The sequence below is a fragment of the Poecilia mexicana genome, unplaced genomic scaffold (genome assembly GCF_051168715.1).
Source record: "Poecilia mexicana isolate PSO_F unplaced genomic scaffold, ASM5116871v1 scaffold_18, whole genome shotgun sequence".
NCBI classification, from domain to species: Eukaryota; Metazoa; Chordata; class Actinopteri; order Cyprinodontiformes; family Poeciliidae; genus Poecilia; species Poecilia mexicana.
In genome coordinates this window covers 16859781-16878228 of record NW_028263387.1, presented here as the reverse complement: position 1 = coordinate 16878228, position 18448 = coordinate 16859781, and the positions used below count along the sequence as shown (strand labels likewise).

General features: G+C 37.8%; 2 protein-coding genes across 2 annotated transcripts; one reads left to right on the top strand and one right to left on the bottom strand.

The window, feature by feature from the left end:
- Positions 1-687: 687 nt before the first annotated feature.
- On the top strand, positions 688-7143 carry lgi2a (leucine-rich repeat LGI family, member 2a). Its single transcript, XM_015006114.2, has 8 exons — positions 688-2157; positions 2334-2405; positions 3734-3805; positions 4425-4496; positions 4587-4658; positions 4744-4913; positions 5020-5184; positions 6250-7143. The coding sequence occupies exons 1-8, from the start codon at positions 1979-1981 to the stop codon at positions 7065-7067; spliced, it is 1620 nt and encodes a 539-aa protein (XP_014861600.2). The 5' UTR covers positions 688-1978; the 3' UTR covers positions 7068-7143.
- A 1383-nt stretch (positions 7144-8526) lies between these two features.
- LOC106929290 (uncharacterized) lies at positions 8527-15777 on the bottom strand. The gene is made up of 7 exons (XM_088015786.1): positions 15699-15777; positions 11756-13754; positions 11276-11439; positions 10970-11196; positions 10630-10759; positions 10193-10293; positions 8527-9908 (listed from the first exon to the last, which is right to left on the bottom strand). The coding sequence occupies exons 2-7, from the start codon at positions 13734-13736 to the stop codon at positions 9689-9691; spliced, it is 2823 nt and encodes a 940-aa protein (XP_087871912.1). The 5' UTR covers positions 13737-13754; positions 15699-15777; the 3' UTR covers positions 8527-9688.
- Between the last annotated feature and the right edge of the window lie 2671 nt (positions 15778-18448).

Sequence of the window (18448 nt, the reverse complement as noted above, 5' to 3'; positions counted from 1 at the left end):
AGTGGTGCTGCTGTTTGGCATGAAGGAAGAAAAAGAAAAAGTGCTTTACCTCTGTTGCTGATATCGTAGTACTGCAGCAGAGCTTGCTAGAGCATGTAAGTAATCAATTTGAGATGTACTACAAATATGGCGCTTCTTTGATTCCCTGAAAAAGGTGAAGCATGGGGAAAGAGCTACTCCTTTGGCTGCACCTTACAATGAGAGCTCCAAGCATCCTCTGGATGTGGCTACATGACAAATTGCTCCTCAGTGTTTATTTTTAGGACCTGCCAGTTCACTGATGATTTACTGCACCGTCCACGGAGGTTTGTAAAACAAATAAATTAAAAAAAAAAAAACTATTGCCCCATAATCTGTTATTTTGCAAAACTGTCCATCACTCTGACATTTTCTTGCAAGGTGTATCCCAGATATATCTATATATATACCTGTGCATTTAAGAAAATGTAAATATGAAAAAAGATTTTTCACTCATTTCAGATTTGTTACACATAGCATGACATATTTCCAACCTTTATTTCTTCAAATTCTTTTGATTGTAGCTTCACAGGTTATTTCCTACACAGCCGCGGGGAAATCTGCTGACCAGAAGACGGTTAATGACGCAAAAGCTCATCACTAAAGAAACTGGTTGCTCAGAGTGCTGTATCCAAGCATATTGATATAAAGTTAAGCGGTAGGAAAAGCTGCACCAGCAGCAAGGATAACTGCAGCCTGGAGAGGATCTTCAAGCAAAATCCGTTGCTTGAAGGAGTGAAAACCTCAAGTTATTGTTGTTGAGGCTGGACCAACAAGCTGTTCACATGTGCCGTTATCTGGTCAAATGTGTCCAACACAAATGTGAAGCAGCTCTCAGAAACAGCAGCTGCCCAACCAAGTAATTTGTTCAGCGAATCACTGGAAAGACAAATCTCCAAGCATAGTTTGGTTCACACAGTCCATGTTTACATTTGTCTTTACACTTTATACCCCTTTTCCCACACTTTGTGTAAATTGACGACTCCCTTCACGTTTTGCTTTGAGTCGAGATGTTCTGTGTTCCTATGGCAGTCAAATGAAATCAACTGTTTGCGCATGTGCATCTTCTACTGTTTTGACCGTAGCCGCATGTGATGAGATTTCGTGTGGGTTTAACCTCTGCATTCTGATGAGTAATTGTTCTCTCATAAGCATCGCCTGCTCTGGGACAAAATGTTGCAGTCTCTCTCTCTCTCTCTCTCTCTCTCTCTCTCTCTCTCTCTCTCTCGCGTGTTTGCTCACAAATGAACATGAGCGCGCATGTAGGTGCTGCTCTCTGTGTGTGCAGCCAGAGCAGATGATGCATGGATCGACGTAGAGGCGCTGTCCGTGGTGCTGCTGCAGCCCTGCACCGTCAGAGATCCAGTCCTGTAGCCGCCACGGTTCTGTACACCCCAAACATTTCACTAATTAACAAAAAAAACAAAAACAAAAAAAAAATCCAATAAAGGTAATTAATGTGCTATTATGCCATTATGTTATTAACAAGTGGAATGTTAGATTTATTTATTTTTTGTCAAAATGTACCAGAAGCGTTCTTTTTTTAACCTTAATTCGAAAAGTAATTCGATTATAACCTAATATAAAAATACATACATAGAATCCACGTCTTTCTGACACTGACGGCGTTCTGTAGTTGTGGGGTACATGTGGTTGTTTAACCAACAGCTATAAGTCTGGAGTCCCCTCCTTTCCCTCCGCCTCTAAATAAATAATGAAAGCGAACGGAGAGGGGGAAACTGCAGCTGATTTGCTGATGTCAGGCAGCCAGTGCAGCATTTCATGGTGCAGGGAGGAAACGCGCGGTGCCATCTGCCACGATCTCGAGCTCTCCTACAACTATCCTCCTCATCCACCCACCAGGGGGCGGGGGAAATAGTTTATTTTTTATTTTTATTAACAAAAATAATAATAATAATTTAAAAAAAAAAACTTCACACATGCGAGCCCGACAGGAAAGATGCCGCCAGCTCTCAGGATTTGGGCTCTGCTGTGTGTGTCGCTGTGCAGCCTGTGTCAGCCGGCTCTTCTGAAAAAGGCTTTCCGATGCCCTTCAACATGCAGCTGCTCCAAGGAGTCCATCATATGCGTCGGGTCCTCCAACATCCCGCGGATTTCCCCCAACGAGATCACTTCGTTGTAAGTAAAACACTATCAATATCATTTAAAAAAAAATATATATATATCGTTTCCATGCGCCGTACCTGCGCGGGACACTCTGTATGCGCTATGCATTCCTCGATTAAAAATCGAGTAATACCGTGCAAGCTCGAATTTATTTGATCAAAAATCTACCTTGTTCTTGCTTCATCCAGGAGTATCGTCAATGGGACTTTCTCCGAGGTCAGAGAGGCAATGTTTGCCCACATGCCCACCCTCCAGCTACTGTAAGAACACCTTTACTCCCTGTAATATCTCTCAGATTGCGTTCAACCTTCCACTAAAACTGTTTATTGTGACACATACAGCACACAGTAAGGCTGCATCGCGGCATTACGCATAAATAATGCCAGGTTTCATTGCCAACTGCATCCCCCAGTAACTTGCGGTCTCACTTCAAGCCAGTTGCTGTAATGTGGGTTTTCAGATTTTCCAGCAAGAAAAGCTTTCAAAGTGTGGAAATGAATAATGAAAACCCTCCTGTGTGCATTTAGCGCAGCTCCCCATTTGTATGAGGTGCTTTCAAGGGCCCATTAATCTCAGTTGTTGCTCAACTGCAGCGACAGCTTGGATGTCAGCACAAACAGAGATGAAGCAGATTTGCCAGTCTGATGCCGTTTCAGTTGGAAGTTTAGGTAAACTCATCACTATTCTGCCTGGATGTTTAGTCACTCTTCCTGGCAGATTTTGTAGAGTTTATTCAAACTGAAATACTTAAAAAAAATTAATTCTCATTTGGGTTGAGGTTATTCCATAAGTCTAATGTTAGCCTACGTTAGCTATTCTAAACCAAGTTTTAAGTTTGTTAAAACACCCAGTTGTGTCCAAGTCTGTGTGCTTTAGCTTTTGATTGAGGGAGAATTTGCCGATTTAGAGGCAGTTCTCATTCCTCATTCCTTTTAGTTTCTGCACCACTAGCAGCAAAGTTGACTCGCAGCATGATACTGCCATCACCATGTTTGACAGTCGGTGACGGCAAACATGGTGATCATGGTTTTCTATTGAAAACCATGATCAAACGTACGGTGTAGTAAAACTTTTCCTAAAAGTATTTTATTACAAAAGCATTACTCAAGTTAATGTAACTGAGTACATGTAGCTAGTTACCACCCACCTCAGATGGTGACACAACCAAACAATTTGTCCTTGAATACAAGTGGGGGAAAAACACTCACAGTCTTTGTTTCTGTGGGTGTTTAGCATCGGCTTCACATCTATTGACTTGTGGATTTTAAAGGGCCCAAATGCAGACAGGGGCAGGACCACAAGGACTATGATTCTGAGCAAAACTGTACGTGTTTAGTCTTAAAGGACAAGTATTATTGCAACTATGCACAAGATGAGTTACATGTACAAAACCGAAATTCATTGTTGCATCAAGAACTGGGTTTTCCTTATTGTCAAAAAGACAATAAGAGATGAATCAACTACAAACTGATTCATCTCTTGAATTCATATTTATTTACGTATTAAGTAGCGCTGGAACCTTTGGTTGGTTCAGATTTGATCTTATGTGTTCTTTAATCTGCTCTAACCTGTCTAATATCAATTGCAGACTTTTGAATTCGAACTCCCTAACGACTGTAAGAGACGATGCCTTCTCGGGCCTTCCACATCTGGAGTACCTGTGAGTTGTTGTGTTACTAAATTCTTTGTTTATTAAAAAAAAAGAAGACCAAACATGTTGGCATTTGGACCACCGATATGCCTTAAAATATAAAACATAAAATTATATTTTGGTATTAATCAGAAAAGCAGCACAAATGGTAACTCTGGAGGAGCTGCAGATCTCCACAGCTCAGATGGGAGAATTTGTCAACATGGCAACGATTAATTGTGCATTCCTCATGCCTAGTCGCTATGAAAGTATGGCAAGAAAGAAGTCATTATTGAAAGAAAGCCATTACAAATATCAGTTTGTCGCCTTCCTAAAGTAATGGTCATAATAATTTTTAATAATATTTTTTGTAGATTACCACAAATCATGCAGGAGACAGAAAACACTTTTAAGAAAGTCAGATGAGACTAAAACTGAACTGTTTTACCTGCATGCAAAATATGATTTGTGGTGACTTTCAAACTATTTTTTGTTTTGTAGAAAAATGTAAAATCGTGAATCATTTTCCGTCCACCTAACAGTTGTTAGGTGATACTTGTTTTGATCTATCACTTCAACAAAATACATGTCTAATAATCTCAAACCGTAATCACTGCAACTCATATTTTTGTTTATGACTAATCCACAGGTTCATTGAGAGCAACAAGCTGGAGACGACATCTAAATATGCCTTCAGAGGACTCAGGGACTTGACTCACTTGTATGTCCCTCAGTTGATTAAAAACCTTTTGTGTTTTCACAATTTCTCCTTGAATATGCTGCATGTTCACTCACTGGCGATGTTTTTCAGGTCTCTGGCAAACAACAACATTAAATCCTTACCCAGGGACGTTTTCATTGACCTGGACTCGCTGATAGAGCTGTAAGTTCACCACAGGTTTGTAAAAATGCTCTTCTTTGGTCGGAGATTTCTTCTGCAACCATCCCGCACTGGATTTGCCCTGCAGGGACTTGCGAGGCAACGCCTTTGAATGTGACTGCAGAGCCAAATGGCTCATGATGTGGCTGAAGAGCACCAACTCCACGGTGTCGGATGTCGTGTGTGCCGGACCGGACGACATGAAGGGCAAGCGCCTCAATGACATGAACAGCCTGCACAACGAGTGCACATCGACGGGTGAGTAACCGCCTGAGTCAGCTTCACTGCTGACGTCGGCGTTGGTCGGATCAGCAGCGTCATTCTAGGCAAAAAATATTCCCCTCATGATTTCACCTTTCCGTAGATTTTGTCCTTCACCAGTCCGTGGCCTCCGAGTCTCTGTCAGTTGATACGTTCAGCTTCAAGAATGATGTCTATGTGACTATTGCTGCTCCCAGCTCAGACAGCTGCATGGTTTTACAGTGGGACCACATTGAGATGAACTTCAGGACGTATGATAACATCACCGGTAAGGAAATCCCTTCACCCTGCATCCAGTGAAGTGTTGAAACATTATCAGAAGTTTATGTCTTACATGCAGTAGATGCATCTCATTTTGTATAAATACGTTTTTATCAGAGTTACATACTCTGATATAAACTTATGCAAAACGTTTCTACATGCATGTTTTGTTCTCAGAAAGTTTCCCATGGGAAGATCATAAGTGGGGCATCTCTTTCCATGTTGCATTCCAAATATATTTACATCCCAACATATGTTTCACATTTTCTCAAATTACAACCACATTTTATCGGGGCTATAAGTGACAGACCAACAACATGTAATGCAGAATTACTAGGTAGGAGAATAATGACAACATCTTCAAAAATCTTTATTCTAAAGTTTTTTTTTAGTATGTTGCAACCCAAAATAGTACAAGCTCAGTCAGCTGTAGAGCATCTGTGAATATCAATTTTTGAGCCTCGCCACAGATTCTCAGGGGTATCAGGTTAAAAGGGCTGAATACAAATGTGAGTTTATTTATGAATAAAGTTGAATCCAGGTTTCATTTTCTTTTCACTTCAGTTATACACTCCACTGTACTGATCTATCAATGTAAGATCCTGATGAGATACTTTGAAGTTTGCCTTTGATGGGTATGAACATTTATCTCAATTTCCAGTGCAAATCCTTATGTGTTTTTCGGCAAAAAGAAAGTCATCTGATGCAAATGTGACAACAGTTTTAAAGTTCCGTTGCATTGTGGGATGCAGTGGAGTAATTTTGTAAACCATAAAGTCCATTTGTAGCAACAGGTTTTAGCTAATTTGGAATTTTACAAGTTAGTTACAAGTTAACAATTCATAAACTGATTTGGATCGAAGCAAACAAAGTACAGGTGTGAAAATGTTCTTAGCTAAGCCATTAGCTTCAGCTTAAGGATCAAATAAGCTTAGATTAATACAAAGGAGTGTAGCTTTGAGAGTTAGCTGCTGCATGTCGAATGTTGCAAGTTAAACCATCATTTTAAGGAAACCATCATTTTAAGTTTGAGTTTAAATGTTGTGTTGTACCTGTGTTCCTCTGTTTGTAGGTCAGTCCATTGTTGGTTGCAAGTCAGTAATCATCCAGGAAGAGGTTTATGTCATTGTGGCTCAGCTGTTTGGTGGTTCCCACATTTACAAGTTTGATGACGACCAAAGCAGGTTCAACAAGTTCCAGGACACTGAAGTGTCCAAGATCTCCAAACCCAATGACATCGAGGCTTTTCAGATCGGAGCAGACTGGTTCTTTGTCATCGCAGACAGCTCCAAAGCTGGCTTGTCAACCCTCTACAAGTGGAACGATAACGGATTTTACTCATACCAGTCCCTGCACGAGTGGTTCCGTGACACAGACGCAGAGTTCCTGAACCTCGATGGGAAGGCTCACCTAATCTTGGCAAGTCGCTCGCAGGTTCCAGTGATCTACCAGTGGAGCCGTAGCAACCAGAAGTTCATCCTGCAGGGTGATATCCCCAACATGGAGGACGTGGTAGCTGTGAAACACTTCCGGATCAAAGAGGAGCTCTATCTTTCCATGACCCGCTACATTGGTGACTCCAAGGTCCTAAAGTGGGGGCCCAAACAGTTTTCAGAGATCCAGGCTGTACCGTCCCGAGGCTCCATGATCCTGCAACCATTCACATTCAAGGACCGCTACTACCTGGCTCTGGGAAGTGACTATACGTTCTCGCAAATCTACCTGTGGGACGACGAGAAGAAAATCTTCGACCGCTTCAAGGAAGTATACATCCAGGCACCGCGCTCATTCACCGTGGTCTCCACTGACCGCAGGGACTTTATATTTTCATCCAGCTTCAAGGGAAACACACAGATCTTTGAACACATCATTATTGACCTGACCTTGTGAGGGGCCGTGCCTTATTGTCTCTCCTATAATCAATTGTCTTCCGTTCAAGAGATATATGAATAAAACAAAGGAAAAAGACATGAAGAAAAGGGTAAATTCCAATAAATACATCATCATAACTCATATTAAAGCTTGGTGAGGTATTGACTTGTTGTTAAGATGCCCTTCTGGATTCATCCAGAGCTAAAATGACTCTAAAAACCTTTTGTTTCGCTTTTATTTTTGCCAGCTGAGGACACAGTAGATATGTTTTCCTCTTTCTTCAGGCCTTCATAGCCTGTGATGGACATTATACTGTCCCTTCAGAGCAGACCTACTGATGGGCTAACAGTGCCTCCTCGTGGCCGTGATGAAGCATCACACCTTTTGTTCCTTACAGGGAATGTCTCAAAAGCACAAACCTTTAACTATCATAGAATCTTAGAATGTAGCTGTATAGTGGAAATGTTACTGTAGGTGCTATTGATTGTACACAGAAATTTACTAAAAAGATAATAAATGGTTGTTTTGAGAGGTAATATTCAGTTCAGGATATATCTGATTCCACTTCAGATCAATTTACTTGGGGGAGACAAAGTTCTCCAGGGTTTGTGTGCTGATCAGGTAAATTGAACATATTTTCAATTCTAAACTAAAAAAAAAAGTTTTTTGGTTTGTAAGATTTTTTTGAAGCATCTGAAAGAAAAAAAAATGTGTAAATAAGTCCAGTGAAACTAAGAGCCTTTCTTTTCTTTTTTTTTCATTCTTAAAAAAAATATTGACTCCTTACGAGGTGTACATATAATCAGGACTCCGATGCCACTACCTGATCTTAACAGTTCTTTGCACTTACTAACAAAAATCAGTTGATTCAGCCTGCAAGAGCATGACATTTAAAAAGTCAACTTATTTTTAGACAAACCTGACAAAGACTTCAAATGCTTTTGATAAGATGAATGGCATTGCAAGTAAATAAAAAAAATATATGCAAGCTTTGTAATTCTTTAGTGAGATCTAGTTTGAAGCTTATTGAATGTTTCTGTTAAAAACTGCTGTACATTCATTCAGTTGAGTGATTAAATAAAAGTGAAAAGATATTGTAAAGATGTGTGGGACAAATATTTTCTGTCAGCTTACACTATCTTTAAGGAGAATTATTATACTTAGTGGAAAAGTTAAAAATATGTATAAAATGGCATCTCAGTTGTTTAAAACCTCTTATTGTGGAAAGATCCACCAGGAAGCTTCACCCAAATCCAGACATTAGAATGATTAAATAAGTCTAAAACCATTAGAACAAAACACATTTCAGTTTTTGATTTTATTATGGGAATCTGAGTAATCGGGGTTAGAGTTACTTTACTGCAAATGGTCATTTCGAAAAGTAAAAATATTCAGTTCAGTACATACAGTTGAAACCAAAAGTTTACATACACAGTTTTTCCTCACTATCTCACACATAAATGACAAGACAAAGTGATAATTTTCAAGAAAAATACGTAATTTATTTTCATTGTCCCAGAGCAAAAATTTGAAATAGAAAACACAGCGATACATAATTCATGAAAAAAAGTTAAAATACTGAAAAAACTTCATTTTTGAGCAGTAAACCAAACCAGTGAAGGCAAAGTGAAAGATCCAAGAGAAAATAAAACACACAATCAAAAATGGCAAAACTCAAAACTATTGTCTCAAACTACAAATGTGAAATCTAGAAATCTATCTCTTTGGCTGAATCAGTCCGATGGGAAAAACAGAACCAAAAAATAAAAGAAATAAATAAAAATACCACACTGAAAGCTTATCACATAAGGCAAACAATGGCATATTCAAAATAATCAGAGAAACACTTTAAATGTTTACAGCATGCAACGTTTTTGCAACGTTGTTTTTTTCTTTTTACCCACTAAGATTAGGAACCTATAACAGATAGAAGGTATCACAAGAGAATCATTTAAAAAATATATTCAAATAAGGTTCCTTTATTTTTCTAATTTGGTATAAGCAGAAATATAACGAAAATAAAAATAATAGACAAAAATAGACTAAATCATATAAAGTAGATCTTTTAGCTTAGTATTGCATTGAAAATATAAAACTTGTAAAATCCCAAACATTTCTACATTATGAAGAAATCAATTAATGAAAAGTAATTATTGATGCTTAGATAAACAACATGATATATGAAACATAATTAAAACATAATAACCTTTGGTCTGGACATATGTCATTTCTGTACAGTAACGTATAGTAATTAGGGTTTTATGTAGCTCATGTTGGGGAAAGAATTAAAAAATAATTATTGTAAAAATAATTAAAAACCAGCAGCAGACAAATCTGAAGTACAGATAAATATGACATATGTAGTCCTCACATGCAAAAAAAAAAACATTTAGTCTAACGTCCATTTTAGAGATTCAAAACAAAAACAAAAATCAAACCTCATTTACATGTTAATGACGTTTTCCAATGCATTTACATTTGTAAAAACATGTCCAAATCTAATCAAGTAAAGGATTGTTACATAACTTAATAACTGAATTGATAATATTGTATTATTATTAATATATGACATGTAAACTAAACAACCTGCATAAGACTGAGTCATTTCTTTGTGTTTTTAAGCCTCTCTGAATCTGAATTCAATCCAAGTTACTGGGTTGAGACTCCTGAACTGGAACCCCCAGCTGCTCCTCGATGTTTGGGGAAGGCATCACAAACATGCTGCGAGAGTCTTCACTCTGAAACATTTCATTCAGTGGGATCTGCTGATTCCACCCTTTGTCTTTAGCGCACTTGAAGACACATCCAAACAGATCAGGAAATAATGCAAGGACGTCAGTTTTGGAAGCATCTTCAACGCTGTGAACATGGAGAAAATTTAACTGAGTAAATGTCTCACTTATGTTTTGAATCACATGTTTATGCTGTTTATGTTCTTGTTCTGACAACTTTGTGTTTATGTTGCAGCTTCTGCTACTATTATACAACATGAACCAATGTCTGAACCATCAGTGCATAACATCACTCGTATATGCAAATGTGAAAAAAAACTGACACAAAAGACAAAGCAGATCTTTACTATTTTACTGAGTCTGTGCACCTAAAAGGCAAGTCTAGAGAACATTTGTATCAGCTTAACTTACTAGTGCTCATGCATATTGCGTATGAAACGCAGCAATCCCAGAATGTTGTCAGGGTAGGATTTTTTCTTGCCATCAATCTTCTGAACCAGTTTTTGTGGAAACTCAAGAATGAAAAGAAGGAAAAGGAAAAAATGGAATCAGTTTTCTTTCGTCACATGGATTTCCTTTCTCACAAATTTGCATATTCTCAAATAATAATATCCAACATTGAAATAGTGAAAAAAAATCCACATTTAATGAGGTGCTGGTATCCCAGGGCAGTTGATATTTATGATATCAAGTTTATCAATACTTTATTAAGTTTCTGTTATCAGACAAGAGCCACATTCATTACAAAGAAAACTCACTATAGCTTAAACTTACTTACAGTCTAGTTAGTCATGTCATAGATATGACTTACTAGAGATATTGACATATTTTTGTTTTACTACATTCACCTTTTCCTTCCACTGCGAGAAAGTTCCAGCAGCTGCATATTTTTCAAGTGAGTCTATAAGTTTCTGGTCTGCATTTTGATATTTTGCCACTTCTTGTCTGTTGCCAACTTGTCTCAGGTATTCGACTTTTCTGTAAAAAGACATGAAAATGTGTTTAATTAAGTGTTGAAACATGTGTGGAATGGAAGAAAAGAACAAAGGACTACATAGTGAGTGCTTCCTTGAGAAGGCACAATGTCAGTTTAGGTTACATTTAGAGAAAGCAAGTGAAAACAGAATTTCAGCTTTATGTTGTCATAATATATAAGAATTAATAAAAAGATTTGTGTTGTAGTCTTACTTCTTATCTGTCCACAAGTAGGGGTGACTCAGGCATTGTTCAACACTTGGTCTGCATTTTGGTTCTTTGTTGATCATCCATTCAATGAGATCTTTTGCCACAACATCCTGAACATCATCCAAACTGTATTTCCCTTTATAAATGTTTAATTCCAGCTCATAGGGTTTGCCTATATCAAATGGGTGTTTTCCTCTAGACACAATATAATAAATCAGCATCCCTGCCACCTTAAAAGGAAACAAGACATTAGAACTTTTTTTTATTGTAGAAGGTCAAGAAATAACTAGGTGATGCAGGGAAATTCACCTGCACATCACTTGCTGCCTTGTATGTAACAAGGCGCCCCTCATCTAGATTTTCTCTGGCTTTCCAGTACTTCGTTCCTGCAGCTACTGTTTGGTGCGTTGTTTGATCTATGGGTAAGCGTCGACTTATTCCAAAATCAGCCAATCTTGATCTCTTATTAACATCTTTAGGATAAATCATAAAAAGGGATGGGCAGAGAGAGTGATTATGAAATGAAATTATTCTATTAGAACATAGGAAAAAAACTTATGAGAGATGGGAATTATTATTGAAGTGCTAACATTGCTATGTTACAAAATGTTAGCGGCATCTAACTATACAGTCTTATGAACTTATAATTACCAAATTATAAACACTCATAAGCTCCATGTCAACACTCTCACACGACAAAAACATGATTACTCTTTCAAAAGTAATGGCCTGTTTCAATAATATAATAAGTATATATGAGCATTAGAAAGATAAAATAGATATTCTCACCAATTAAAATGTTTTGTGGCTTTAGATCACGATGGAAAATCAAAGGATTTTGGCAGTGAAGCACTTTTAAACTTTCAAGAAGCTCTAAGACAAGTTTCTTTTCCTGCAGAGTATCAATACTTTCATCCCTGATATGTTCTTCCAAAGTGTACTCACAAAGCTGGAGAGCAAGATATCCAAAATTTTCATCCTCTGCATGATCAATGTATCGAACAATAGAATGATGATCTAGTTCTGGCAGTCGAAGGATTCCTTCCTCATTCTTCAGAGTTTTATAGTTGCTTTTAGACATTCTTTTAATTGCAACTTCTGTGCCATCATATCTCAGTCCGAGGAATACTTCAGTTCCATCACTTCCCTGTGCTATCTGAAATTCCTCATTCTTTACATAAATAATACCCTGTATTCTTGTCACTTTGCTTTCATCAATGCTTACAAGTGTTTCAAACTTGTCATTCCACCTTTTGGTGATCGGAAATCTTTTTCTTAGTGGTGATGCTTTGGTTGGACTGTCATTAAATGGCCTTACATTTGAGAGTAACTTTGCTACAGTAGTTATTTCTGCATCAGAAGCAGTTGTATCATCACCACAGCCTGGGTCTTCTTTTTCGTCTTTCTTTGTCTTCTTCTTCTTTTTCTTCTTTTTTTTGGGTTTAGCCACAGCAGAGCTTTCATCAAATTGAGACTGTGGGTTGTCTAAAAAAGATTTCAGACGTTTTAGTCCTTCTTTTAGTTTGTCGTTCATTTTGAATGATGAGCTCATATCTGCATATATCAGTATGTGCTCAGGTACTGTGGTTATCAAGCCTGACTGAAACTTCTTAGCTGAGAGCAAGTTTGCAAATATGCCATATGTGTAGGTCCTGATATCAGAGGAGTACTGCTCATCTACAAAAGGACAGACTGTTTTGCTCAGTGTTTCAATAACGTCTGATTTCCAGCTGTTTATGTCCTTTGTTTTCTGTGTTATCACATAAATTGTTTGGAGAACAGCCTCCCAAATTTCAAGTCTGCCTTGCCGTTCCAGAACACCTTCCCATGTTGTATGTCTCTCTTTTATATGAAGCTGATCCAGCAGTTTGGAAATTATGGCCTTTGCTTGTTCATTTGGTATGTCGTCCATTGTGCAGAAAACTGCATTTAGCGTATCAACTACTCTTTTCACTGATCCTTTTGGGATATTTTGTAAACGGGTAATTGCACCTTCTATATATTGGTTTAAATGATTACTTTCTTTAAACCATAGAATACATCTCTGTTTGTATTCTTCTGCTCGTTGCCCAATCACAGTGAACAGCACTTCAATGATGGTCAAATGGTTGTAAGGATCTTCCTGTAACATGTGCTCATGAAAATCTTTGAAAACCTTGTCTGGTGTTTCCTGTCCCACAGCAATTGAAACATCCAAGAAATAACAGATTTTGGAGCAAACATCATTTCCTTTAGATCCCAAATTATGAATAATCCGAGCCATGTTTTTGTTGGTTTTCATACTGTCAGGGTGTCCTGGTGGTAACAACAACACTGTTGCTTTAGCAGAGAGGAGCATTTCGACAACATCTTCTCGTTCATTACTGGCAGCAGTTTGTAGTGGTGTAGGCATCACAAGTCCCCAGGTCCTCCACCCATTTGGATCTGCTTTAGCTTTAAGAAGTTTTTCTACAAAATCAATTGGAGCGTTGGCTTGTGAGACATAATCCAAAGGTGTCCACATATTTGTCGAGGCAAGATTTGGGTCTGAACCTTTTTCTAGAAGGTATGTAAACAAACGCATGTTATGGTTTACAACAGCAGCAGTCAGAGGGGTTACATCATCATTTAGTTTACTGTACGGATAAAGAGCATTTATAGGGTTTTTTCGCAGTAACTTTTTAAGCTTTGTTAAGTCGTCCTCTTCGATACATTTTATCACTCGATGTACATCAGTGATATCTTGATGTATCACTGGTGACATTTGTAGTACCTGCTGGATATTATCCATGTTTGTGATCCAGATAACCTGTAGAAAAAAGACAGTAGTTATAAAACTGTCAGTGATGTAGTTAATTAGACACACATTTCATGTGCGCAATAGAGACACAAAGAAACCTAAACACCAATAAAGTGTGCAAAGATTTTCCCAGTAGAAATAAAAGCTGTATAAAAACAGCAATTAAACACAAAAACAAGAACTTATAAGAAACATTTAACCTATAAGTTAAATCATAATATTTAATGATAACAAAGCTCATAATATAACACAAAAAGCCTATTGCTCTTAATCATTTTATAATTGAATATTCTGAATAAGTTACCAATGCTGAACAGTCTGGAAAAAATGTGTTTGCCTCCAACAAACACATTTGTTTGTTGGAGGCAAACACAATTGAATAATATTCAATTATTCAGAATAATTGAATATTCTGAATAAGTTACCAATGCTGAACAGTCTGGAAAAAATGTGTTTGCCTCCAGCAACACACAGCACACCAACACACTAGGCAAGTGCAACCCAAATCCAAATTTCTGCCCCAGTTTGACCCTTATCTAACTTTTTCATCAAGTCTTTACGACCCAGTTCTGTGAAAATACGTAATTTATGTGAAAATATGTATTTTTCACACATTTGGCAGCATCTCCCTGCAGATTCTCTTACCCTAACCCTGAGCTTAACCCCTCTTCCAGCACATTATCTCTCGGTTTCGATTCTGCTGTCTCCGGCTTTCCTTGTAGTACGGAAGGCCGTTTTAACATAAAATCGGTTTTGTCTGACTATCCATTAGATTCTAGATACCTAAAAATGCATTTTGACATCACCGGATTCGTCATTTGAAGGATGACACTAACATGATTATAACTAATAAAAATTACATTTTTAGATATCTGGATTAATGATTGCCCGTAAGCTCCCGTGTGCTGCCTCTGACAATTTCTGCTGTCCTGCACAAAATAGCCACAAAAGCTCAGCATTATGGGATATGTGGAGAATAAACTTTGTGAACTTAAAGACTACTTCAGAAGTCTGCAAAGAATTTTCAATTTATTCTCTTATGACAAACACAATGCACATTTAAAAAAGGCTAAACGTGCAACTATTATTAAAGTGATTCCTTTTTCAGAAATCTTTTAAAAATGTTATTTTTAAAATCCATCCATCCATTATCTTACACACTTATTCCTAGTAGTATGCTGGTGCCTACCTCCATCTATCTAACACAGAGCCTGAAAGGACAAACAATGATGTATCCACGCACCCCCAATTAGGGAGAATTTAGATAAATCAATTAACTTTACAGTCATGTTCATGGACATGACAGAGGAAGCCAGAGAATCCATGCATGCACAGAGATAACATGCAAACTCCATGCAGAAAAACCTTGGTCTGGGATTCAAACCCAGAACCTTCTTGCTCCAATATAACAGTGATACCAACTGCACAACTGTGCAGCCCATTTTTTTCTTCATTTTTTAATGATTTAAAAACTTTACATTACATTTTTTTTATCTTGAATTGTATTCTGTCTTGACTAGGCAGAATACTAATTCAAGATATCAGTAAAGTTTAAAAAAGTTTTAAAAAAAAACTAAAACAAAAACTGATAAAAGGGGTTATCAGTTTTATGATAAATGGGTCTGCCATACCTGCACTGACGTAACAAAACCGAGCGGCACGGAAGAGACAAGATTCGGCCAGCTCAACGTCAGAAAATTATCGAAAAACTTGCATAGCCCTTTATAGGATCACATGTACTGACCCAAAACTGCACTGACCTTGCATGTAAAATGCCCTCCATACTAAGCCCTCAAACATCAAACATTCAGCGTACTACTACTACTAATAAGAACAATGACATTACCTGAAGGCAAAAATGAGATTTGGTTTTCCATGTAACCGACCTCAGGTAAACATGTCATAATTTTACTAGGAAACATTTCAAATAAAATCGTGAAAAAAATTACTTACACAGTCTGGCCGTCAAACCTGTCAGAACTCTGCTTCCTGTATATTGACCTTGGTTTATTCTGCGTTCTTGCTCCACCCTTTTGACATCAGCACGTAAAGTAATAAATGTTGGCGTTGCGCTCAACTTTGGTTTCATTTTCATAGACAAATGTGAAAATACGCACATACGCACGCACTTTTATGCAAATTGAGGACTTTGACTTCGATTCATTTTAACAACTTTTTGGCTAACCCAGACATTTTTCCTAATCCAGTCTATTCTTAACACTTTTTTTCTAAATCTAAATAGAAATGCAAAAAAAAAAAAAAAAAAAGAAAGAAAGAAAAGAAAAAAGAAAACATTTGAGGAACAGGAAAATGGCCAGATGGGCACCAGCAACCCTCCCGACCCCACTAAGGGACAAGGGTGTAAAGAAAATTGATGGAAAATGGCCTTACTTTCCGAAAATTACCTCGTTAGTAAATATTGCGAAAGTGGTCCTCTACAACTCCGGCTTCCTCCCACAGTCCAAAAACACGACTGTTAGATCAATTGGTCTCTCTAAATTGTCTATAGGTGTGAGTGTGTGTGCGCATGGTTGATGGTCTCTGTGTTGCCCTGCCCAGCAGTTAATTACCCTAAACTTAACAGTACTTACCAGCCAAAATTACAAATTTTGTTGATATTTATATCTACAATGTAAAACCGTAAACGAAACTGCAAAAGTCATTTTTACAAAGGACAGAATGCCAGTGTGATATTTTTGTTTCTTTTTTAATAATGCCTTTAATACACCAAACTGAAATCTCAGCAGTAGACCAGGCATCGATCTGGCGACCCACTGATTGCAAAGCAAACGCCTACAGCCAACGCCACCATAAATTATAAGAACATTTGATTAAATGATGCATTTGAGATTAATTTTATGCCGACCATAAATGTCTTATACATTAAGATAACTGTATGTTAGCCCCTCTTGCTTGTGTAGTGATATAGAAATATACATAATTCCACACAAATAGTTTCCAGGTGAGAAGTTCCGGTTCTTGAAGTGGGCGTGGTGTATATAAGGGAGCTGCGGCGTTCATTCAGGCATGTGTCGTCTTTGTTCTCCCACTGTGTGGCTTCGGCAGCGGAAAGCAACAAATCGCTGGCTGGTGCATGTTGCGCTGATGTTCTGGTGGTAGGTGTTCTCTCTCCCTGCACTTTAGCTGATCTTGGACAGAAAATCTAAACTGAAGTGTGATCGTAGGTAAAACGCCACTGTGCTGCGTTCCTTCTCTTCTTCCTCGGTCTGCGAGTGTGTGCATGTTGTGTGGATCAGCAGGTAAGAAATTATCACTCTAAGCTCCAATTTCTTTTAGTTTTATTTAAAATGGTGACACATTTTTTTATAGGTTCCCCACAGTTGAACCATTGCTGCTCTGTCTGCATTCGTTTTCCGGATCTGTTCTGCTTTGCTCTGCTCCTGTCTACGTTTATCTCCCGGATTTCGGCACAATTGTTTTTAAAGTTGGACTGCGGCGGCGTTATCCGCCCTCATTAAAGCGGTGTTTGGGGTGTGGCGTCAGCGCGCCCATTTCACCTCCCGCTGTGGTGCGGCAAGAGGACCACGCCTGGGCCTGATGTTTTAACTTGTATTGTCTGTTTTCCATTTCTTTTACTTATTTTGTCTACAGCCCTTTTTTTGTTTATTTAGTCAGGGCTGATATTCTTTTTAAGATTGTTAACTGTCTGTTTTTGTTTGCAGTTGCTGAGGTCCGGTGGCGGTGTTGGTGTGGTGACGGTGTCCTCCTCGTCTGCGTGCTGTGATTCTTTAGTTTGGGGTGTCTCACTGCATCTGGTGTTAAAGGTTTTTTTTTTTTTTTTTTGATTTGCTGTGTTTGGTGGATGTCGTCCCCATAGCGCCCCCTCCGGCCGGTAACCTCAGCTGCTGCAGCTTTTCTATTTTCTTTGATTTATTTTGTTTTCTTTTCATTTTTAAGAAATATTAAAATAATTCAATAAATGTTTTTGTTTTTATAAATTTGAACGGTCTCAGATGTTTTAAGTGGTGCATAACTGAACCTGTGTGCCTTAAACAAGAGGTAATATTCTCTGGGTGAAATTCCCAGGGTGGCGTTGTTGAGCAACTTACTAAAATTAAACTTCCACAAAATCTGAGTTCCCATCTAGTGTCGCCACATTTTGATGAAGCTGAAGTTTGTTTCCAATTGCTGCTTCCAATTTGGGAAATGGCTAAAGGGCAATTCCACCTAATTTTTCGCTACCATCAGCATCTTTAATTTACTTTAGCTAAAAAAACTACAACACCTAGACTCTTCAAATCTGGACTAGATTATTCTCGACTCATATCAGAATATTTAAAACCAAGTGTGGGATTTGTGAAACCGTTATTTGATTTGTGAAACTTCAATAAAGAACAATTCTAGTGTTATCCAAAATCATACAAGTTGTGAAGTCACCCTTCATTGAAGTTTCACAAACCCCACACTTGGTTTTAAATATTGTGCTATTAGTAGAGAATAGTCTAGAGTTTCTCATTTTATTGTGATAAATAGCAGGGTTTACAGTGTAACCAACTAGTGTAACTTACGAATAGATAAGTTGAGAAACTTAGATTTCAATGTTGAAGTTACAGTTAGTCTATCTTTCTAAGTTCAAAAAGGAGGATAATGAGCACAAACAACCATATTATCAAGAATGAACAGATTATTTAATACAACTTGAAACAGAATGTTACTGTACAATTTTTTTTTCTCTTTTTTTG

Excerpts from the sequence above, each read along its gene's own strand:
- LOC106929290 (XM_088015786.1), bottom strand. The coding sequence starts at position 13,736 with ATGGATAATATCCAGCAGGTACTACAAATGTCACCAGTGATACATCAA. Across the intron at positions 11,197-11,275 it reads AGGCAGCAAGTGATGTGCAG|GTGGCAGGGATGCTGATTTA; the intron begins GTGAATTTCCCT and ends TTTCCTTTTAAG. Across the intron at positions 10,294-10,629 it reads TCTCGCAGTGGAAGGAAAAG|TTTCCACAAAAACTGGTTCA; the intron begins GTGAATGTAGTA and ends TTCATTCTTGAG.
- lgi2a (XM_015006114.2), top strand. The coding sequence starts at position 1,979 with ATGCCGCCAGCTCTCAGGATTTGGGCTCTGCTGTGTGTGTCGCTGTGC. Across the intron at positions 2,158-2,333 it reads CCCAACGAGATCACTTCGTT|GAGTATCGTCAATGGGACTT; the intron begins GTAAGTAAAACA and ends TGCTTCATCCAG. Across the intron at positions 4,659-4,743 it reads CTGGACTCGCTGATAGAGCT|GGACTTGCGAGGCAACGCCT; the intron begins GTAAGTTCACCA and ends TTTGCCCTGCAG.